Below are 23,498 nucleotides of genomic sequence, written 5' to 3' on the forward strand. Positions count from 1 at the left end.
ACCTCAGATGGTTTTATCCAACAATGTGAGCATTGATTTAGTAGCACAAAAAGATAGTAGAAATAATAAGCTATGGTTAACTTAGGGCAGAAGCAGGTTCAGAACTAGAAGGAATCTATTTCTACAAAGATTAGAAAAATTACTAGAGCAAACACAGTACAAGTGGAACAAATACAGGATTAGTGCACAATTTCCCTGTTAGCCATATATATATTTCTATAGATTGATGACAGTGTTTTACACACATTTCTGAGCTACATACTGCCAAAATAAAAAGGTGTGGACACTTAAACTCTATTTCATGACTGTGTTTGCTTTTAGCTCATTAAACTTCCTTTCCCAAAGGAGCTCTGGCCTTTGGATATGCAATAAGAAAAACAAATTTCTTTATGAATGAAATAACATGAACCAATAATTAAAAGTTATTATAAAATGTCTGTCAAGATGTAAGTGAGTGATTATAAAATGTCTTTGTCAAGATATAAGTATGCTTTAAAATGGCAAATATGTCTTTTGGGATATATTCTTCTGCTAATAATATATTGAATGTAGAAAGCATTTTTTAAAAATGTAGATTTAGAATGTATAACACTCTTCTGGTATTCTGGACAAGTATGTTGGTATTCTATCCTTATTTAGGATTTCAGTGTATAGCTGCCTTAGTCATGTTCCAAAAGTTTAGAAATGCTTTCAAGGCACTGATCTAAATATTATAATAATGATCTAATATTACATTCACATGTAATATGGCCCAAGAACCAGGGATGTAACTGATTACACAGTTTTGTTTAATTAAAAAATAAAATGGAAGATATGTTTTCTCATTTCTATGCCATATACTGGTTACTCTTTGACAATGGAAATGACCCCATGCCTAAGAAGCCTTTTTGCACAAATATGAGAAGGGATGGGATCTAATTCTGTAACAAAACCATGATCCTTTTAATTGTCATTCCACTTATATGAAATAGTTCCATTTCAATGAAGTTAAAGAGCGTTATTTCCCTGGAAACTGTAAGAGGGATGATCATTTCTAGTGTCAGGGCCAAGAGTATTTGCTAGAATTTAGGATGAGCTGAGAGAACATACTCTGTAGCAAGCAGGTCTCGACTGCTGGGAGAGGCTGTAGTTACATGGCAGAAGGTGAGACTTTAGGAAGTTTCCACTGTTGGATTTTATTGGCCTCTATCTTGCCCCTACCAACAAAAGAGAGTAGGAGTGAGGAGCTTTTTAAGAGTCTCAAGTCAGGGCAGACTGCTTTTTCTTACAGTCACTCCTCACCGTAAAATTCCATAAATCAGGCACATCCTGTGTGCTGTGGACGTTCAGAGAAGTTTGCTAGAGTCGGCTTTCCTTTCTTTCCTTTTTCAAGCCTATGGCAAGTACATGGTGTGTTCCAGTAAATGCACGGGGCCAGGGCATATTGGCAATAGAAGGCTTGGTTTAGCAGCTAAAAACCCTGGGCCATCAGCTCTCATTTTTACTCCTCTTTTCTGCTGTTCTCCGATCCCTGCCTCTTCTTCCCATAGCAATTCAGATGCATGGTTTCAGCTGGCTGAACTTGGTGAAAGTCTCCTTACTCTCAGTATCCCCTGGACCCCAATGGCTGTTGCAGGTTGGCAATCAGCACCAATAGCATGTGAGCTCCCAGAGCTGAGGTCCCCACCACTTCATCCTGGAATGCCACTGACATCTCTAAGAGGACAGAACAGAGCTGGAAGTACAAGAATAGGTTGGTGAGGACTACCAAAGAAAGCCAACTACTACCCCCTGATTGGTGGAGATAGCAGTGAGCTCCCAAGCAAAGCTGGCTGGAGCCATGCAATGGTGGAAGGGTCTGGTGTTGAGCTTTATCTTATGAACCTGTTATATTTACATTGGCAGATGGACATAATGTTGCCTGAATTTTTCTGTCATGTCTTACTCTGTTCAAAATTGTGACTAACAAATCTTGTCTTTAGAATCTCCAGGCTATACCTTTTTCCATTTCTTTCTTCTTCATGCTGTTTTCCAAATTAAAATTTCTCTTAGATAAGGCATTGATAACCATATTTGTACTATGGGAAAAGAGACTAACAATTCTTAACTATTATGCCTACTAGGGCTATTTATCTTAAATAGGTGATGTATACTGCAAATAAAGGAATTGACCTACATGGTGAGTTTTCAAGTATCATAAGCATATTTCTGGGGGAGTTAGGGGAAGCAGCTCAACCCATTTGGTGTTTGTGAAGTTGAAGTGCATCGGTAGTTATGTATTCTATGTATATGTATGGCCCCTGAGGACATATGACACTGTGACTTACTTATTTTAAAAACCCATTTAAAAAATACACATCAGTTCTGTAGTCTGTATGCTGAATTGGAAAACAGCAATGTAAAACAATATCATGGTGGAAGGCAAGGAATTTGGAGCATTCCGTTTGTAAGATACTTTGACTGATAGTACAGAACTCTGTATTGTTACTTTGTCTGGAATAGGTTTTCCTGTTTTCATTGTTTTAGTTCAGGGGCATGATTAGTGTTGTCTGGAAATGTTAGTCACTTCCTGTCAAATTTTCCATGGGGTAAATGTGTTGACAAGGTTAGAGGGGAAGAAATAAGGGTGTTCAGGAGGAGCCGTCTAACATCCTAGTTCAGAAATGGGAGGTTTTATAGTGGATAATGCCACTACTGTTGACCATAAACAGCATGTTCCTCTTTTCTGTCTTCTGTGTTTTTTGGTTTTAAAATGAGTTTAAGATGGCAAAGTTTGATCAGTGAACAAAGCTCTTTCTTAAAATGGAAAGAAACTTAGTATCTGCAACTTTCCATTGTGGAACCTACCACTCAGCTCTGAGGAAGTTATAGACGTGTACACTTTCCAAAAACGTAGAAATTCTTCAGGTAATTAAATGTATCTTTGGGATACCTACTTTAACTACTTAAAATAATGGGAGAGGGTCCATTTTACTGTATTATTGGCAACCTAATATTGGGGTTAATGAGTTGTAGAGGAAGAAATATTACTGAATTATGCAGGTATTATCATACTTCCATACAATTAGCAGGTTCTACTTGTGAAATTAGCCTGTATTTAATAATTATTGCTTTTTAATGAGAATCCTTCCATCAGAGACACTTAAAATTACTATCCCTAGTAGACATATAGAAACCATATGTCTAGGTAATTTGATTTACATCTTTAGCTGAGGTGAGTACAGCTATTATAACTGATTTTGTCAGGTTCTTATTTATTCTTTATACATGATAACTAGAATATAACATTAAAGTGATAACAAGAAATCTAAAATTGGGAAGCTATCACTTTTGTAGGAAAAAAGTGTTAAAAGTTATTTTCTACTCAATGCTAAAATAGCTGGTTGGCTATAAAGCTATAAAAATTTTACAAAGAATGAGAAATGCAAATATATAGAAAATAGAAAAGATAAATATGCTAAGTTGGGGAAGACTGCAAAGTTAAAGGTTATAGAAAAGATAAAGTAAGGTTCTACTTTAAAATGTAGAAAAATTAGGGAAATAAAACTAATGAAACTATAGAAGTGTAGAGAAACAAGATACAGAAAAGTAATAAAATGCTCTGAAAATAAAATTTGTTTCTTGTATTTTGTTTCAAAATTAAGGCAACTTGTTAACTTACATAAGAAGTTTAAATCACCGTGAGGCACAAATAAAGTAGTCATCAGATTCTAGTGGGAAAAGATATGTAATTGACGATTCAACATATTAGTGACCCAAATACACTCACAAGCAGCACCATACCCTGATACAAGATGAAATTCAAGTTATTAAAGTTCATCAATAAAATATCAAATAAGGCAATGATCTATTTTTACTTTCTTTATCTTTTGAAGTGACTAAATCACTTTACTGGGGTGACAATAATTCCTATTAGCATTAATAAAAAAACTCAGTGCCTATTAGTTTTATGAGGTGGTCCAAGAAGCCTGAAAGCAAGACTGTGTTAGCACAGGAGAAGTGGGTCACATGGCTGAACAGCAGCGGCATGCCTTGTCGTTTTTATTACCTGTTAAGGATGGATCCTCAGTACCATCTCCGGTTGTCTGAACATCAAATGGGGAATGGTGGACAGGACCGCCTAAGCTTTCTTCTTGCTCTTTCAGAGAGATGGAATTTTTGTGGGGAGATTTATGATTTGTGTTTTCATGAGGACTAGCGTCTAATCTTTTTCTAGGAAGTGGTGTTGGTTTGGCTGGCTGGTACACCTGACTATGAGGAGCTATGGGATGGTAGGATGGTTTCTCAGCTTCTCCTTCATCCTCCTCCTCCTCCTTCTCCTCCTCCTCCTCATCATCAATCACAACCAGCTCGGCATGGATGATCCCATCATATCCTGTCAGAAGCTTCTTGTTTTCTTCATTGTCTTCTGCCTGCTGATACCCCATGAATATCATTGTCACTGGTTCTGCATCATTTATGTCAGGAGGCAGGGAATGAACGATATTATATCTGATATCTTCCTCCTCCTCCTGACAAGTGGGTGAAGAATTCTTGTGTTCAGATTTCCCAAATATTGTCTCTCTGGGGCTCAGCCTTGCCTTTGGAGAGGGTGCCTTTTTGTCCTGCATGACATTTGATTCTTCGCAAGGAGTCATCAGCCTCTTTTGTGGGGTGTGTACTGTTTCTTCTGCCTTTTGAATCACTGATCGGGGGTGAGGTACTGGCCAGATGGGGCTGATATGATTGAAGCTGTTGCCCCTTTCCTTGGAAAGTCCATCGTCCATATTGTATATGGATTCGTTTACATCAATGCCCAGTCCATTAGTTTTAATCTTTATCCTTTCTTGAAAGTTTGGTCCAGGGGTCATTGTTTCTCTCTGTGGGGTTGTAGGCCTATAAAAAGGATTGGCATATACAGGCTCATGATACTCTGTTGGGGATTTAGAGTTTCTCTCTGAGGCTTGTCTCAGAAGTTCCTCTACTTCAACTGGTGCCAGGCCATCGGTGCCATTGTATGCTGCACTGTGATTAGAACTTACTGCATATACTGACTTTTGCCCATCGTCATACACTTTTATTCCTGTGCCTTTAAAGTCATCTGATGGCAGAGGTATTGAAGACAGAACTGTACTTTCTCCAGTCTTCAAGTCTTTTTCAACTTTAATTTCCATGGCATATAAAGCTGTTAAGAAAGAAATTTGATCGTTGATTTAGTTAACTTTTCTTTTATAAACTCATCTGCTTTCACAGTGTTTATTTTTATATTAAGTATACCCTTTGTGTTCTTTTATGTAAGATGTTGTCTATTTTTAAAATTTCTGACTTTACTCATTAACGGTATAATGATTAAATGTAATAACATGAGTTTTTGTGTAATGGTGAATGGAATTATTACTGAAAAACAGAAAATGTGGAAGCAGAGAAGTTGATTAGAGAAGATAAGCTGATGGTTCCACATAGTAAAGATTTCACTGGGGAGTCAAAAGATAACCTCATTCCTATTAATAAAGTCAATGAGACAGATGTATTTTCTTTTGCATTTCTCAACGGGCAGAATCACTCTCTTCTTTTGTCAAGAAGAATGTGTTGCACTATGCATCACAGTGAGTAAAGTGCCTAGCACAGTGTATTTTGTAAAGTTACATCCTTACTGTACAGGCCAGCAGCCTGGTGAAATTGCAGAGGCGTGTTCTAAAGTTTTCACAATGGAGAGGCCGTTTAAACGTACAACTGGGATGGAAAAGGGAGGAAGAAAACTAGAATCATACGCTTCTCTTCCTGCCTTCTGTTTCTTTTCATTTCCACTCCCATTTTCAAGTAGAGGAAGGGCTAAACGTAGAGCAGTATCAGCTGCACTGAAACAAATGGACTGGAGAGAACTGGGGAAGCTGAGATTTGCTTCATGACCCGGGTAAGATCCCTATGGCTGGAATTTCAACTGGAAAAGTAAAGAAAACAGGATTCTGTGCGAAATTACAGTGTGACAATGCTTGCTTTTGTTGTGTCCCCCCACCTTTCTTTTTGAACGCATTTTGTATTTCTCACCTCCTCTATAGCCTCGTGGTTCCTGGCCTTTCTTGACTGCCCAAGAAAAACTGCAACACCCTCATCTGCACTCTCTCTGTCCAGCTTCTCTGCTTTATTCTCTGCATTGCACTTCCTGCCATGAAATATTTAGTGAATGCCTACTATGTGCCTAGCTGAACTTGGCACATAGTAGGCATTCACTAAATATTTGCAGATAGCAGTCATTAATTCATTCATTTATTCATTCATTTGTTGAATGAATAAATGACTGCTATCTGCAAATAAAGAATAGCTTTTCCTTCCACTCTAAAATTCAAAGGTTTCCTTTCTGTCCTCATACAAGCCTTCATTTTTCCAGAAGCTTTGAAACATTAGTTTTATGTAAGTCAGTCTCCCATGGAGGTAAATAAGGCCTGAACTTCCTGAAGGAATAATTTCATTTTCAAAAAAGACTCTTAGTAACCCCCAAGGAGTTTCTATTGGGTGGAATATATCAGGAGAAACATTTTTTGACCAGGGAAGCTTTACTTTCAAGAACTTCTCGTCTCCTTCAGGTCTTTATCTCTTTATCCCTGTCTGGTTTGTTAGGGAATAAAACGCACGGAATAAATGCTATTAATATACCCTCATTATCCTCACCTATGCAGTGACTCAGATACCTCATGGGACTTTGTAAAATGGACCATTGCTTAACGTGAAAGAATAAGCAAAGAATAATTGTCATAGCAAGTTGTGAATATGCAACATTGTAAAATCTGAAATTAAGAACATGCCCTGAACACCAATTTCTCATATACCTTTCCTATTTTGTTCATCATCTTCTATTTCTTCATTTATTTCCTTCCTTAACCTAGAAGGTACATAGGACTTTGGAAGGTCAGGGATATTAGCATAGATGTCCTCAATTGACTCTGTAAAATTAATATGAATTCAAAATACATTTAGAATATATTTATAACAATGGGAAAAATTTCAAATTACCAAAAAACTTAAACATAAAGTAAGTTATTCAAAAACATACCTTCTGATCTTTCTTTCTTTTCCACCTTCACAGACTATAAGAAAAAAGAATTCTCCATGATTAATACAGTTTAAAAAATGGAATCTAAATGTGGATATGCTTTGAAAAATTATATAGAATTTGTTGATTCATTTCTGAGAGAATTACAGTTTTAAAATTGGGTAACGCTCACTCTTATTATGTCTTCTGTGGTCCGCTCAATTGACTTTAGTTTCTTTAAAATGGCCTCTTCCTTCGTTGAAATTTGCAGTTCAGCTTTTTCAAGATCTTGGATCTCTTTCTCAAGCCTGACAACAAAAAGATACGCTTTTTTTTTTTTTTTTTTTTTTGCTTAACATAGCACAAATGCAGAGTTCTCAAATATATCTTCCCCATATATGAACTTTTCTTGGAATATGCATGTAACTAGCCAGACACCTTCTAAGAATATAATGTCACACTTAGCATCACACCACGCATCATACTTAATACATAGAAGATACCTAACGTGCGACTTTGAACAATTTCCAAGTTTTCTTTTTTTGACAAAGGAACATATTTAGTAAAGCACTTGACCTTTGCTCTATTTTCTTCATTGTAATTATAATGTTATTTCCAAATAAAAGAGATTTTTAAATACAGAGACATAAGTTTAAAGATGTACTGAAAGGAATGGTATATTTGTAGTTATTACATAGTTCACCAGTTTTTCATATCCAAGTCACCATATAAATTATTTGGAGAAAACACTATTAAACTGACTTAATAGTCATAGCCATTTAATACTTAAAATTCTTGCATATTCTGTCATTGAAAATGACACTTTCATTTAATTTCAGTTTCCTAAGAGTTTGGCCATATTATAGTGAGTAGGGTAAAGAGATACGGAAATGGACCAAATCTAGGCACAGTAGCTTCAACTGCTGCTGTTTCTAGAGACTACTTTTTCTGGGGGGAAAAACAGGCACACATAACCTGACACAGTATAAGTAACTTACAATGACAAAGAGACAGACATTTGAAATTGGACGGTTGCAAGCATTCTGAGCTGATATCTCGGTCAGCATACAGCTGCATGTCAGATTCAAATAAACTCCAGGGGGCAGCATCGTGACCTCTACTCTATAAAAACATACAGCCACTGGCAATTAAGCATGAAGGCTGGCCCTTGGCAGCCACATAACACACAGTTTCTCAGCCAAATACACTAAGGCTCTAAAGTCCGCTGCCTCAGAGGATGGCTGATTAGATTCAACAGCTGGTCCAGGAGATGACAGCTGTGGATATTCGTGTCAGCTAAGAGAACTGTCAGTTTTCTTGGCTTTCTTCTTGAAGATGGTCATGGGCCTGGCAGCTCAAAAACGCTGTGCTATTGTCACACCAATAAAAGCCCAAGAGCTGGTCAGCTTGCCAGCTCTTTGCTCATTGCTTCAGTTTCAAAGTTCTTACTTTGCTGCTGCCTCTGGCCATTGGTAGATTGCCATTTATAACTGACGAGGTTTTGTTGCATACCACAGAACTTTAAGTGAAATAAATGGGTAACCTCTGGTTTTTTAGAAGTTATTTAGCTGTGACTGCCATTTTATTGAAATTCCTCCACATCCATGGCAGCACGTCTACCCTTCAGCAGAGCTGTGGGGATATATGTTGGTCCAGTTTGTTAAAGGGGAAAGCTCTGCACTGAAAGTGATAAATCTGGTGCGGTCCTGTCACTGCTACTCACTTCTTATAAAAGCCAATTCTTTTAACCTCTCTGAAATTCATTTTTTACCCTGTACAGATATTTGGTGACACTAAGAGATGATGTATTTGAAAGCATGTTGAATACGGTTAATATCAGATGCAAGTTTGTTGTATAATTTTTAAAGGTTTTCTGCAACACACTGTATATCATTCCCACAGTGTCCTTACCTAATTTGCCTCTTAGAGACAGTCTACAAAGGGAAGCCTTTTGGAAGAAGACAGGAAGGTTCAAATCATTGCTGCAAGCAGCTCTTGGACATCAAAACCTAACTGTGGAATCTGGTGGACCTGGGTTTGAATCCTGGCTCATCTGCCAGTTTCCTGTGTGACCTTGGACAAGTCACCTGACCTCACAAGACTCAGCACTGGGCCGGGCAAGGTGGCTTATGCCTATAATCCCAGCACTTTAGGAAGCTGATGCAGGAAGATTGCTTGAGCCCAGGAGTTAGAGACGAGCCTGGGCAACATAGTGAGACCTCAGTCCCTACAAATAACAAAAACATTAGCTGGTCCTGCATCTGTGGTCCCAGCTACATGGGAGGCTGAGGTGGGAGGATTGTTTGAGCCTGAGCAGTTGAGCTTGCAGTGAGCCATGATCACACCATTGCACTCCAGCCTGGGCAACAGAGTGAGATCTAGTCTCAAAACAAAACAAAACAAAACAAAACTTGTTGTCTTTATTCATTCATTCTCTTTAAAATATTTACTTAGCATCTACTTTGAACCAGGCACTCTTCTATATGCTGGGGATCTTACTTACAGTGACCAAAACAAAGTCCCTGCATTCAAGGAGTTTACATTCTAGTGGGAGACAATACAGGAGCTGGCAACCTTTTTCTATAAGGAGCCAGATGCTAAATATTTTAGGTTTTGCCGTCCACATATGCTTTCTGTTGCATATTCATCTTTTTTCCCATGTTTCTTTTGTAACCTTTTAATAATATAAAAACATTTTTTAGCTGTGTCTGTACAAAATCAGGCCAGGGCTAGATTTGGTCCTGGGCCATAGTTTGCCAACCCCTGCATTAATAAATGTGTAATACAATATGTATACTGCAGACACATGCACATACATAAGCATGTATTGCAGACACACATGTATATCTATATATATAGATATACACACACATTTATGAAGAAAAAACATTTTTGATGAAAAAAGCAGGATAGGGGCTGTAAACAGCAGGCTAAGCGTATAGAGAAAGACTGGGAAGGAGGCACTATTTACAGTGTGGTGAGGAAAATTCTCTCTGATAAAGTGTCATTTGAGCAGAGACAGGAAGGAAGTGAGAGCAGGAGACATGAGAGTTTCAAGGGGAGTGTGCTCCAGAGAGATGGAAGAGTAACTACAAAGCTCGGAGGAAGAGCTGATAGAGTAGAAAGGTGAAATGAAGTCAGAGAGGAGGGACGTGGCCAGATATACATGGCCTTGCACATGAAAGCCTTTTGGGAAGCCATGAGAATTTTGAACAGAGACAAAACATGCTATGACTTGAAATGTAAACAGTTACACTGGCTGCTGTGTAAAGACTAGACCGGATGGAGCAAACATGGAGGTCAGTTGTCCAAAAAATGTAGATGAATATGGCATAGTCCGGATGTTGGTTGCCAGTAGAAGGGCGAGAAGTGGTTGGATTATGTAAATATTTGAGAGAAAGAGCTGCCAGAATTTGTTGATGATTACATGCAGGGGGTAAGAGAAACGGAGATGTCAAGGTGATTCCCATGTTTGTGACCTGAGTAATTGGAAACATGCAAATACAGTTGGCCGAACAGAAATCTGGGAGACAGAACAAAGGGCATTTATGGGGGATGTGTTAAATTTGAGACCATCACGTGTGATATGGATTGGATACACAAGACTGGAGCTCAGAGAAATCTGGGTTTAAAGATATACATTTGGGAGTTGGTATTTATACATTTGGGAGTTGGTATTTATAACTTTCCTAGAAAGTGAGGGAGATAAGAATTCCAAGGACTGAATCTGGGGCAATGAAACATTTAGAGGTCTGGCCAATGTTAACAACTTCATAGGGTTTTCTTTTCTTTCTTTCTTTCTTTCTTTTTTGGAGATGGAGTTCTCTCTCTGTCACTCAGGATGGAGTGCCAGGGTGCAATCTCAGCTCACTACAACCTCTGCCTCCTGGGTTCAAACAATTCTTCTCACTCAGTCTCCTGAGTAGCTGGGACCATAGGATTGCACCACCACACTCGGCTAATTTTGTACTTTTAGTAGAGAGATGGGGTTTCACCACGTTGGCCAGGCTGGTCTCAAACTCTTCACCTCAAGTGATCCACCTGCCTCTACTCCCCAAAGTGCTGGGATTACAGGCATGAGCTACTACTCCCAATGACTTCAGCTAGTTTCTTCCTGTCTCTGTCCCTTTCTGTTCCTGGGGCACAGAGACAAAGCTCTTGGTTTGCTTGGCCATTGACATTTTAGGGAATTTTGAAACGCTCTGGTGTTTTTTGTTGTTTCTCTCTGAAGATAAAGCCATGGGTAATGTAATGCCTTATGATTTGTCTTGAGAATCTCTTTAGACTAATATGGTAAGAATATGAGGCTGAAAACCTGCAAACCTCATCAGCATATCTGCTAGTGAATGTTTTTTGAAGGTTTTCAAGTCACTGGGTGAAAGTTGCATTAATAAGTGGCTGTGGTCTCACAATACAACATGACATGTTTGTGAAAACTAAACATGAATAAACACCTCCCTCCCATTCTTAATCACTTAGTCACAGCCAACTCTGAGTTAAAAAGGATAACTAGGAAGCATCTTGGTACTAATTACTTAGAATCACAAACCTCTGACAGGAGATGCCTACTGATGTAGAACATTTCTTAAAATTTGCAGCTCAATGCAAAACTTGATTTCTTATTTTTGTGTGTTGATTTGATACTTCTAATATTTATGGACAATATAAATATCAGATGAATGTTAGAGATTTGCTGCTCTAGAAAAGCTTTCCGAAGGATCAGAATGCCAACGGAAATGATGAGAGACTTAGAAAGTATAACTGAGAGTAAGGAATTGGATGCTGCCAAAACCCTCCAACCCCCTCCATTTGGCCAGAAGTCAGCGGTAGCCCAGCAATAGAGAAGAGGAGGTTTGACAACCCCTACACCAGATAATACACTGAATATTTGAGCACTGACTGTCCTTAAGGAGCATAAAACAGAAATTGCCACTACTAGGCAGGGCAATTTTTGTATATCCAGCACAGGGGTTCATAACCAGAGGTGATTTTGCTCCTTGGGGATATTTGGCAAAGTCTGGAGACATTTTTGCCTCTCATCACTTGGCAGGGGGAGAAGGGGGTGCTGCTGACAGCTAGTGGGTAGAGGCCAGGGATGGTGCTAAATGTCTTGTCATGCCCAGAACAGTTTACTCACAGCAAAGAATTATTTAGTCCAAAGTGTAGATAATGCTGGGATTAAGGAACCCTGGATACCTAAAAGAATACCTGGTATCTGAGCACAATGGCTCATCCCTGTAATCCCAGCACTTTGGGAGGCCGAGGTGAGCGGATCACGAGGTCAAGAGTTTGAGACTGGCCTGACCAATATGGTAAAACCCCGTTTCTACCAAAAATACAAAAATTAGCTGGGCATAGTGGTACGAGCCTGGAATCCTAGCTATTCAGGAGGCTGAGGCAGGAGAAATCGATTGAACCTGGGAGGCGGAGGTTGCAGTGAGCTGAGATTACACTATTGCACTCCAGCCTGGGCAACAAAGTGAGACTCGATCTCAAAAAAAAAAAAAAAAAAAAAAAAGCCTGGTACAGTATAAATTCTTGATATGTATTGTAAAAGAAATTTGTTTTTATTCATTTCTTTGATATTTTAAATTTTTCCTCATTATTTCTTCCCATTCCAATATACATACATGTTTGTGTATCTATTCTTTTCATTGTTCAATGACCATTCATAGTTAGGAGAATATTCAGCTCTGATTTAAAGCTTAAACAATGCAAGACTTAAATTAGGGACTCATTCCTAATCTCTTTCCAAAGGTAATTTTGGAGAAGAGAAAAAATTTGGCAAGTATAAGTGAAGTATTGGGGAAATACATGTGTGTGTATACACACACATACACATACATGTTTGCATGTATATACATATGTACATATATGTGTGTTTCTGTGTGAGTGTATATACATATATATGTACAATTACATTTTTTTCAAATGGAAAGCTTTTGGGGAGGTTACCATGGGGTAACTCTCTAACCTACACATGCCTATCTTTCAGCTGATGGGTTAGAATTTCCGTAAGTGCTGCCATCCCCATCTTTAGAAGGTATTACCTTTCAGAATGGGAATTGAGCTCCTTGAAATGCTGATTCAGTTTGGTGAGGAACAGGCAGCAGAGAAAGAGAAATACCCTTCTTGGTGCCTCCCAGGCTGTTAGGTGGGGCTTGATGGATGAATCAGTACCTCCAACAATTTCTGAGAGATGGTGGGCAGGCATCGTGTGCCAATTTAGGTAAGCAGAGTACATGAAAAAGGATTTGTAATGCTATCCATTATTGGAATCTTTCTTCTCCTTGCCTATTTGCTGGGGAAAAAGAGGGTTATTTTCAAGAGCTCCCTAGGTAAAAGCAGGTACAGTTCATTTCATGAACTGTTGTAGTAATAACCTCCCTTAATCATCACGAGATAATGTCTCCAATCCAATTCCAACATGCAATTTTTTGTCTTGGAAAAAAGGACAGCACATAAATGCTGGATGCATCAGGAAGAGGTTATTTCAGAAGGCAATTTTTCTGCTGCTAAGGGTCCATTTATCTCTCTCAGCTTTTGGTGGAGTTAACAAGGACTCGCAATCTGATAGAGTTTGCCATTAGGGGCCAAACAGACTGAAACTCATGAAGGGAAAAAAACCACACAAACCAAAATTCAAATGTCGTCATCCTACCTTTTGGTACTTCATGTGTTAGCATTTATAGCATTTAACATGTATTGTATATTTACATTGCACCAGGCACTGGTCTATTTCACCTTACAGCAACATCCATGAGCCCCGCTGTTAGTTCCAATTAACAGATGAGCAAGCTGGGTGCCTAGAAAGGCAACCGGCTTCAAGGCTCACAGGCAGCCTGCGGCAGATGGAATTTGGAATCAGATCTTTACTTACAGAGTCTGAACTCTTAACTCCTCTCCAATTAGCTACTGTAGAAAGAAAACTTAAAAAGATTGATTCTTAAGAACTTAGACACAACATTCATTTTGCTCAGCAGTGTAAAGGGATTTTTTTACTTCCTATGATAATAAAGGAAGCGAAGAGTGAAAGGATAGATGGGGCCCACCAGTGTGTAAGTGTTGACCCATTACATATAAAGGTAATATTTCTGTCCTAATCTTCCTTAAGGTTATTTTGCCGTACTGGGGATTTTTCTACTCAGTGTGTTAGTCCATCTAACAAGGATTACAATCTGGGCTTTATCTTTTTTTTTTTTTTGGCTGCTTGACTTTGGTTCTTGGTAGGAGTTCTTAGAACAGTCTCCTTCAAAGAATCTGGTGATTCCTAAGCTAATGCCACTGTACAGCAAGACGAGGTCAGAAAAGAAAGTCTTTTCTTTGCTTGCACACAAGCAGTAGGTCTTAAATATAAAGCTGGCTAATGCAATTTGATTATTTTACTGCAGTTTCAATGTAACCACCAATGCTAGGTATGAATTTAAGTTTATGACTGGCTCTTAGCTATATACGTTGAAGGGATTGATGAATTACTTGGTTTCAGTAGTCCAAACTCTTCTATTAAAAGCCAGAACTACACCTAGAGTGGGTCCAATGGCTATTTCTCTGGGATAGCCTGAGTCAGCAGGTGTTATGACACTACCGATGTACCTCTGAGGCCAGCAGATAGAAGTGCTAGGACCAATCCCTCACTACTGACATTTCCCAAGCTAGACAAAGAGAAATACATATATATATATTTTTAGGAGATGAGGTATCCCTGTGTTGCCCAGCCTTGTCTTTAACTCCTGGGCTCAAGTGATCCTCCCACCTTGCCCTGGCCTCCCAAAAAGCTGGGATGACAGGTGTGAGCCACCGTGCCCAGCTGGGTCCAGTTTCTTTCAGAACTCACAGGCTCTAAGAATGTCTTTGCCTCCAGTAAGTATTGAATTCTGCCTAGAATGGTGAGCATTTCTAACTTGATTCTTCTCTTACTGGAGATTCTCTTACCTTTCTTCCCCACTAAATCTTGGGAGAACAGGAAACAGTTGGTACTTTAACTATATTTTGTGAGTTTTTGTGTGAAGGCCCACTTTCTCAGGAGATGAAAGTACTTCTTCCTTCAGTTTTACCCATGGAAACAGAAAATAAACCCATCTCAAACCTAATGCACTTGGCTTAATCATTTAACCCCTCCAAGCTTGTTTTCTCATTTAGGGAATAATAACAGTATTCGCCAAAGGTTGTCTTAAGGAGATAATTGAGCTACTTGTTCATAAAACCCTACAGCAGGGCTTGAGGTGGAGGAATTCCTTAATAAAGATGAGTTACTGAGCCAGGCGTGGTGGCTCATACCTGTAATCCTAGTGCTTTGGGAGGCTGAGGTGAGTGGCTAATTTGAGGTCTGGAGTTCAAGATCAGCCTGGCCAATATGGTGAAACCCCATCTCTTCTAAAATTACAAAAATTAGCTGGGCATGGTGGTATACACCTATAATCCCAGCTACTTGGGAGGCTGAGGCAGGGGAATCACTTGAACCTGGGAGGTGGAGGTTGCAGTGAGCAGAGGTTGCAATGAGTTCATGCCACTGTACTCCAGCCTGAGCAACAGAGTGAGACTCTGTCTCAGAAAAAATAAAAAATAAAAATGAGTTACCTTTTTCTCTTTCTTAGTTTGCTTGGGAGAGGAGGACCGTCTGTGACAACCCCATTGGAAGACAAAAATCTACCAGGTCCATTCCAGGGACACACCTGTCCTTGAAAATACTATTCTAAACAAAATCTCAGCAGTGATCCAGCATGATCAGAAGAGTTGTAATAATGTGTATGGGGATGATGTGTATTAAGTAAACGTGGACAGAACATGCTAGTCTTTTTTGACAACCTGCTGTTTTCTCTCTCCACACCCCACCCCCAATACATTCTCCTTTTGTTCTTTTTAGTGATAGAACTCTCTGAGTTTTATATGACTTTTTGGCTACCTTGCTATGGACTACATGTCCCAGTGTCCTTAGCATTCAGATGGTACCATGTGAGTAAATTCTGGCCAACAGGGTATTAGCAGAATTGATATCTGCAACTGTCATGTCACACCGTTAAAATAGAGCTGCTTGTCCTCCATTTATCTTCCCTTCCTGAAGTGGAATGCTGATGAGGTGTTGAGCTGGCTTTGACCATATAGACAAGGGCATCCCTTAAGAGGTAGCAAAGCAACAAGGCAGAAAGAAATAGGGCCTCTAGGCGGGGCGCAGTGGCTCACACCTGTAATCCCAGCACTTTGGGAGGCAGAGATGGGTGGATCATGAGGTCAGGAGATCGAGACCATCCTGGCCAACACGGTGAAACCCCGTCTCTACTAAAAATACAAAAAAAAAATTAGCTGGACGTGGTGGTACACACCTGTAGTCCCAGCAACTCGAGAGGCTGAGGCAGGAGAATTGCTTGAATCCAGGAGGCAGAGATTGCAGTGAGCCGAGGTTGCACCACCGCACTACAGCCTGGGTAGCAGTGCGAGACTCTATCTAAAAAAAAAAAAAAAAAAAAAAAAAAACAAACAAAAAAAAACAGAAATAGGGCCTCTAGATAATCTCATGTAACACTGACGCTCTCCTCTGCTTGAATGTCTACCAGTTAGGATTTGATGTATGTGAGAGAAATGGACCTTTCTATTTCAATGGACCTTTCTATTTCATTAAGCCACTGCTCTTGAGGACTCTTTTAAAGTGACAAAACCAGTATGCTGACTATTGTGTAACCTTATGGGGAATGAATTGTAGTGTGACAGATTTTATGTGATTTTTCATAATTTTTTTCATTGATTTGCATAATTACTCATTAGTATCTTGCATTTCAGATAGTTAACTAGTAAAAACAGAAAAATTAATCAGTCTTTACCTCCAGTGGTTAAAGGATTTGTATGTTTCTAAAAAAAACCGTATCAAATCTAGCATGATTTGGGTGGATAGCTGGCTAATATTGAATGGTTAAGGTTAGCAGTGAAAAATGAAAGGTCTTTTTATTTTTTAAAATCATAGCTCATCTAAAATAATCTCTCTGGAAATTCAATGGCTACTATTGAGTATATACAGTTGACTTTAGTCAAGTTATCTTGACTGCAGTGTGTTAGTCATACATAATAGGCAGATAAATTATTACTATGGGTCAGAGGTTAAAGATATCTTTATAGATAATTTGGCCAAAGGTAATGGCAAATTATACTTTCTTAGTAAAATTGAGGGTAATGTAATCTATTAGAAGGTGAGATTTTTGTCTTACTGTTTAAAGTTGAGGTTTAATACATTTCATCAAATGTATAACAAACCTTTATTAAGGACCTATTACATGTCATGCATATTTTCTTCACTAAGCTGAAATAAAATCATTATCTTAAGTGAAATAACTCAAACAGACAAATACCACGTGTTCTGACCTATAACTTGGTGCGAAGTAATGTGTATTTATGGACATATAGAGTGGGATAATAGTCACTGGAGACTCAGAAGGGTGAGAGGGTAGGAGGGGTATGAGGGATGAGAAATTACCTAATGGTTACAATGAACATTATTTGGCTGATGATTGCACTAAAAGCCCAGACTTCACCAGTATGCAGTATATCCATGTAACAAAACCACTTGTGCCCCCATATCTACAAAAATTTTTAAAAAGTGCATATCAAAAAAGATAAAGAATAATTCAATGCACAGACAGTAGGTAAGAACAAAAACTAACCAACATGGCTGGTGTCCTTAAAAAAAGAAAAGAAGAAGAACAAGAACTCCCTAAGAACCAGCCATTGTCAAAGTGCATGTGTAATAAGGAAGATCTAGCCTGCCAGTGCAAACAATCACATGCTACTGGTAAGCATGCCAGAGAATTAGAGGGCACTTGGCATACAGCAAACACCGAGTTTGCTGCAAGCCAGATCCGTTGCCTCTAATCTGGAGCATTTAAGAATAGGACAAACAATACAATGCGGCAACTTTAAGATAACAAGCAGAGAGCCAAGGCAGCAATGACATTGAAGCAAGCGTCGGTTTGCTCTGATGGCTGGGAACAGAGCAGATGTTTAGAAAGCTGAATAATTAATTACATGTGAATAGCTTTTGCATGGGTGAATCTCATCTCCTAATATAAATCTGAAAATATTAATAATTATCTTATGGGCAGATGATAGTATCCTGATTTGAAACTGCCGTGTAGGCATGTAACGTTAGAAGAGAGGGATTTAGTAGAAGAGCAAACCCTCTTAGTCCGAACAATATTTTGCAAATTGAGGGTTTCATTTGCCATGAGAAATAAGAAACCAAACTGGTTTTCAGAATATCAGCCACTGTCATGCACAAGTTATTATACAAATGTAATTTCCATATGAGTGCAAATAAACATATACTCTCAAGGTTGATGTGATATGAAGGATTAGTTAGTCATGGGCTTCTCAAGTGCTCTGGCAGGACAGAAACCAGGTGTGTGCGTTTTTTAGTAAGGGATTATAGAGTACGTGACACACATTTAATAGGAGTGAAATAATTTTAACAATTTGACTTGCACCCAGGTGTCATGAGGTTCCCAAGTGACCATCAACTACTGTCGTGGCCAGGACACAGCAAGTCAACTGAAGATCTATTTATCCATGATTCTGGTAAGCCTTTTATTTTTCTAAAAAAAATTGTACAGAAAAACATTTCTATGAATAAACTGCTGGTAACTATATAATGAAATGGCAAAAAATATTCAATGATGTAGACAGCTAGTGACTCTCTCCTTTCAGAAATAATTCCTGGCTTTGTGCCTTGGAAACCCTTAACATTTATCCCTGACAATATTATAGAGCAGCTACTATATTTTCTACTTTTTATCTACTTCATTTTTGCTTTGCTTCTTGATGTTAATTGTTCATATTTGATTACCAAGAACAGGGCTGTATTGTTTGAAGATCAACAAATATAAATTTCAATCCTAATGAAACATAGAGTAGCCAGCAAGAATCAGATAACCTTGGGTGGTCTAAATGGACGGAGTGACATTTGCCTTATGGCTGACAAAAGATGCCTTGCAAGGGGGTGGGTGTGGAAGTGTTTTGAGCTGGTAAAATTAGTTACGGGAAACTCTCCTGCAGAATGGGGAAGACTAGGCCCTGTGGCAGGCAGCACAGATCCTTTCTCTTACAGTGAGTTGCTGCTCTTGAACATTCTTCCTTTGTGGCCAAGGTTTGGAGAACAGATCATTGAAACGAATTCACCTCCCACTTTCCGGATTGTTCAGTTACTCCTTTGTTCTATCTTTACTCATGTCAGCACAGCCAAAGATCTATGACAACTCTGCTAATAGTGTCAAATTTGTATTTCAAGGCACTGAATCCCATTTTGAGTGAGATAATAAATGTAAGTGCATTTTGAAAAGTTAAAGGATTTAAAGAGAAAAACACAAATATATATTTTTTTTCTGGGAGCTTATCATTCTGAAATCTTCTCTAGAAGACTCAAAGACTTACATATGGCAAGTTATCAATAATATTCACTAAATGAATCAAGAATAAGCAGCGTAAGGTCTGGTGGAAAGGGTCTGGAGTCGGGAAGACCTACGTGTGACTCCTGGCATGACTGCTACCAGATTTATAGCTTTCTGTGCTTTAGTGTTCTTATGTACAAAATGAAGCTAATCAGACTTCCCTCAGAGAATTGTTATTCTCAGAAGAATGCTCTATGAAGGGTAGGTGTTATTAAATAAATTGAAGTGGAGTGGAGGGAGGACCCTCAGAGGTAATTGTAATCTACTTTCCAGCCTATCATGATGGGGGCCAGTAACCATTTAATCTTTATTTCTACGAACATGTAGATGAGATTGCCAGGTTTGAGCAAGAATGAATGCTGACAGGTGGGAATAAGGAAATAAAAGGGCACGTAGAGGTGGAGAAAATGGAGAGAGAGTAAACAAGGCGATGGTAAGACGGTAAAACATGCCATCAGTAATTGTTTCAAAGCCAGGACACTGTTACCATATAACTTTGTCCTTGACTCAAACTAGCTGGATGTTTATTCTTTTTTTTTTTTTATTTTTAAAAGCGTTTCAAGTTTTTCCTTTTTAGTTCATTAATGTTTAAGTCATTATCTAGGCTTCTTCAGCTGGTCCTCTTAGAAAGGTAGCATTTTTAAGTACTAATATTCATCCATACATCATCTATTTTTCTCATTCATTCATTTATTAAGCTATATATTCACAGGTATTCCTACTATGTGCTAGGCGTTGTACTAGGGGCTTGTGTGTGTGTTGGTGGGTTGGAGTGGGTAGACTTCTTCCCTTATTTTGCTTTGACGTTTGGTTTACTTAGCTTTTTTTGTTAAAACTGAAGCTCCTGAATTAAAAATAATCAGACTATCTGGGAGATTAAAAACAGCAACAGATGAACTATCACAAATCTGGTAAACCAATTAGTCAAATATGGAGAGTGAAAAACATGCTTGGAATGATTTTGACTCATATAATTACCTTAGAATAATTTCTTGAGTGTCTCCAGGCAACAGCAAATTTAATAAGAAACAAATGGTGGAGTTTTTTTCCCCCCGTCTTTTTTCTTCATTTTCTTATGTTGTCATAAAAGAGCAGCTTGTCTATCTCTCTGCTATGTGGTATTAGATATGGGTTAGGGTAGGAAGGTAGAAACATGTAGAATGTGATATTTTTTCCATGTAGTGTACCTCACCTGTGTTCGATGAAACATTAGCTTCATTAAGGTACCACTGACCTGCCCAGGTAGCTAAAAGTATTAGGTAGGGGTGAAACTTGGAGGGAAAAAATAATGAGCTAAACTTTGATAAATGATAACCAGTAACAAAAAACTTTAACTTTTATATTTCTACATCAATGTTTTGGGTTTCTTTTTGAATTGAATCTTGCCTGCTATCTTTTGAGTTAACTGAGTAGATTACTGCTTTACATGATATTGAGCAGAATACATTTTCTTGGGTTTCAGCTCCCTTTGCTGAGGAATTTCCCTTAAGTTATGTGGGATGTGGCCATAGCTGCTGTGCCAGCCTGCTTGGCTTTTCTCTTGGCTTGGATAGTCACATACATACCTTTACCCATTTGTATCATATGTGGAAGGTGGTTTCTAACTATTTGGGGGACAAATGAAAGTTCATTAAAAGAAGGCAGAAGGTCAGAAGGGCACTTTGGAGTATTTACAAAAAAATCCGTACTAGAGAACATTTAATCGTAAGTAGCTTATCCTTCCCAAAGGGAATGTAGTGTATTTGCATCATTCTCCTCGGCAGTTAACCTTTTACATTTCATGCTTATGACATTTCTGTCAGGCACTCTTGTGCTCCAGTTAAAGTCAGAGGTCTTTGGACACAGTTCAAGAGGTAGAGTGTCTGGACCGGAGCTTGGTACAGGGCAGTTTGGCTAGGGGAGGTCATGGACAACTGCCGGGCAGCTGGATAGGGAGGAAGAACCCAGGATGTGAACGAGTTGCTGGGAGCACACCTCCCAAGGAGACTTCTTGCGGAGTGTCGCTGTGGGTGTGGGCTATTGGATAGAGGAGAGCAAGGAAAGTGTTAGGACAAGATTTCCAAGCCAGGCTATACATTTGTGCACGTGGATATTTGGACTGAAAAACCAGTGCACCTGTGTCTACAATCAGGCAGTAAATGGTTCAGTGGTCGCAGCAAGAGCAGGGCTCATTTGGGAGGCAAATTGAAACTCTTTAAGCAAAGTGATTCAGAAGGAGATGTTCAATAGCCTTCCCCTGGGAACATTTCCTCCCAAGGTATTAATCAGGGCACCAGGCAAAATACTCCAAAATATTGTTCCAAAGCTAAGAATGTAACTCAGAGACAGAAACCATGGAAACCCACTTATTTTCTGAAATGTTGCCTCTCTTTGGAAGAGAAGATGACAGGATGAATAAGCAGGTAGTCTTTACTTAAAGGTTATGCATGAGTCACGGTACCCTCTGAATGTCTTTAATGTGTGAAATACCCAGGTAAATGTCTACATAAAGTGGTACACATAAGAGTGAAATTAGAGCATAGATTGGAAATTTAAAAATGCCCGAAAAGTATAGAGTTTACAGAATTTAACATTTGTAAATAATTTCTGTAGGATCTGAGGCACAGTTTTATTTTTATGATTAGGACTTTTAATTAGATTTAAAATCCTGGCTCTTTACATTAGCTGTAGACTTGTGTAACTTAACAGCCTCTGTAAGCCTCAATTTTTTCTCATCTCTTTGGAGACAGTTAATAATAGCAGGGCTTTGCTGTAGATGGGATGCTGTTACAAAGTATAGTTAAATCTATGGTTCAGTATATTTAAAAATATTTTTTATAAGGCGTCGAGATGAGAGTGAAGCTAAAGCTCTAATTAGTAGGGTAATTAACCCACCTAATACGGTAGTTGTCAGAATTCAGTGAAATAACATACATGAAATGTTTAGCACAATGCCTGGTCCACAGCAAATGTTCCATAAAAATTAACCCCTATGGCAGCATTCTAGCCTTTAAGCCATAAAAGGAAATAATCGATTATTTCCAAGTGAAAAGAATTCTCGTCGGTGGGTATTCTCAGTTTACTTCAAGAAATCTATTCTTTTTACTAGCATAAAGAAATGAGAGAACTTGGCCAAAAAAAAAAAAAAAATACCTGGATAAGGATCCGATCCATGCAGTGTTGTTCTTTGAATTCTGCCTTTTAGTAGGGACTAGTATTTAATATTTTTTGTATACCTACCATGTGTCAGGCACTTTGTATTCACACAGTCCTGTGAAGTGGCTATAACTGTCCCATATTACAGGCAAGGAAACTGAGGCTCAACGAAATAAAAGAACTTGACCAAGCCTAGGTACTATGTCAGCAGAACTGGGATGTGAATGCCAGGGGCAACACTGCTTCAGTTCATTTCGCAATGCCTTGGAAGTAGAAAGAAAGAGTTTCATGGGCAAAGTCTGGCCCTGCTATGGACTCCAAGTAATAGCAACATTTCTGTTTTGATGTTCCCATTAAAATCTTATCCTCTTGCTGAGGGGCCTGGCAGAATGGCAAGTGTCACCCTTGAGCAGGCACGTAAGTCAAGTGGTAAATCACATTCAGAGTTTGGGTTACTTCCCCTGCTTAGGGAATGTGAGTGGCTCTGCCTGGTTCAACTTCATCAGTTGGCTCAACTGCTACTCAGTGCTAACAGGAAATTGTACTGATTTAGCTGGTAATAAGAGCCTCTCAAGCACTGTGGGTACTTGTTTAGGAGAATGATTGAATTTAAAAACATGCACCTGATTTTCTTTCAGCAGCTTTACAAACATCCGAGAATAAAATGTTCCATTATCAGGTAAAGCTGCTTTGGCAATGTGATTTTTATAATGCTGGGCAGTAGGGGAGGTTGCTTAATACAGATAAGGCATAGATATTTTTTCTCTTCATGTGTTGTTTCGGAACATTCTGTTGCTTGTACATTTCTAACCAGATAAACATGCCACTATAGGCCACGAGAAAACAGAATTTTTTCTTTCTTTCTTTTTTTTCAAATACATCTTTTTAGGATCACTCCTTAAACAAAGCAGTTTGCTATTATTAGAGATACTTGTCTGTGTTAGGCA

At 38.7% G+C, this 23,498-nt stretch overlaps 1 protein-coding gene across 1 annotated transcript in view; it reads right to left on the bottom strand.

Moving 5' to 3' along the window:
- The window catches only part of PALMD (palmdelphin), a 58,770-nt gene that overhangs the window by 8,792 nt on the left and 26,480 nt on the right, over window positions 1-23,498 (bottom strand). The window contains exons 4-7 of the mRNA XM_003933272.4: window positions 7,182-7,296; window positions 7,010-7,043; window positions 6,786-6,899; window positions 4,028-5,143 (exon numbers count right to left, since the gene is read on the bottom strand). Of these exons, the coding sequence (XP_003933321.2) occupies window positions 4,028-5,143; window positions 6,786-6,899; window positions 7,010-7,043; window positions 7,182-7,296 (1,379 nt within the window). The remainder of the gene's footprint in view (window positions 1-4,027; window positions 5,144-6,785; window positions 6,900-7,009; window positions 7,044-7,181; window positions 7,297-23,498) is intronic.

The sequence above is a fragment of the Saimiri boliviensis genome, chromosome 11 (genome assembly GCF_048565385.1).
Source record: "Saimiri boliviensis isolate mSaiBol1 chromosome 11, mSaiBol1.pri, whole genome shotgun sequence".
NCBI lineage: Eukaryota > Metazoa > Chordata > Mammalia > Primates > Cebidae > Saimiri > Saimiri boliviensis.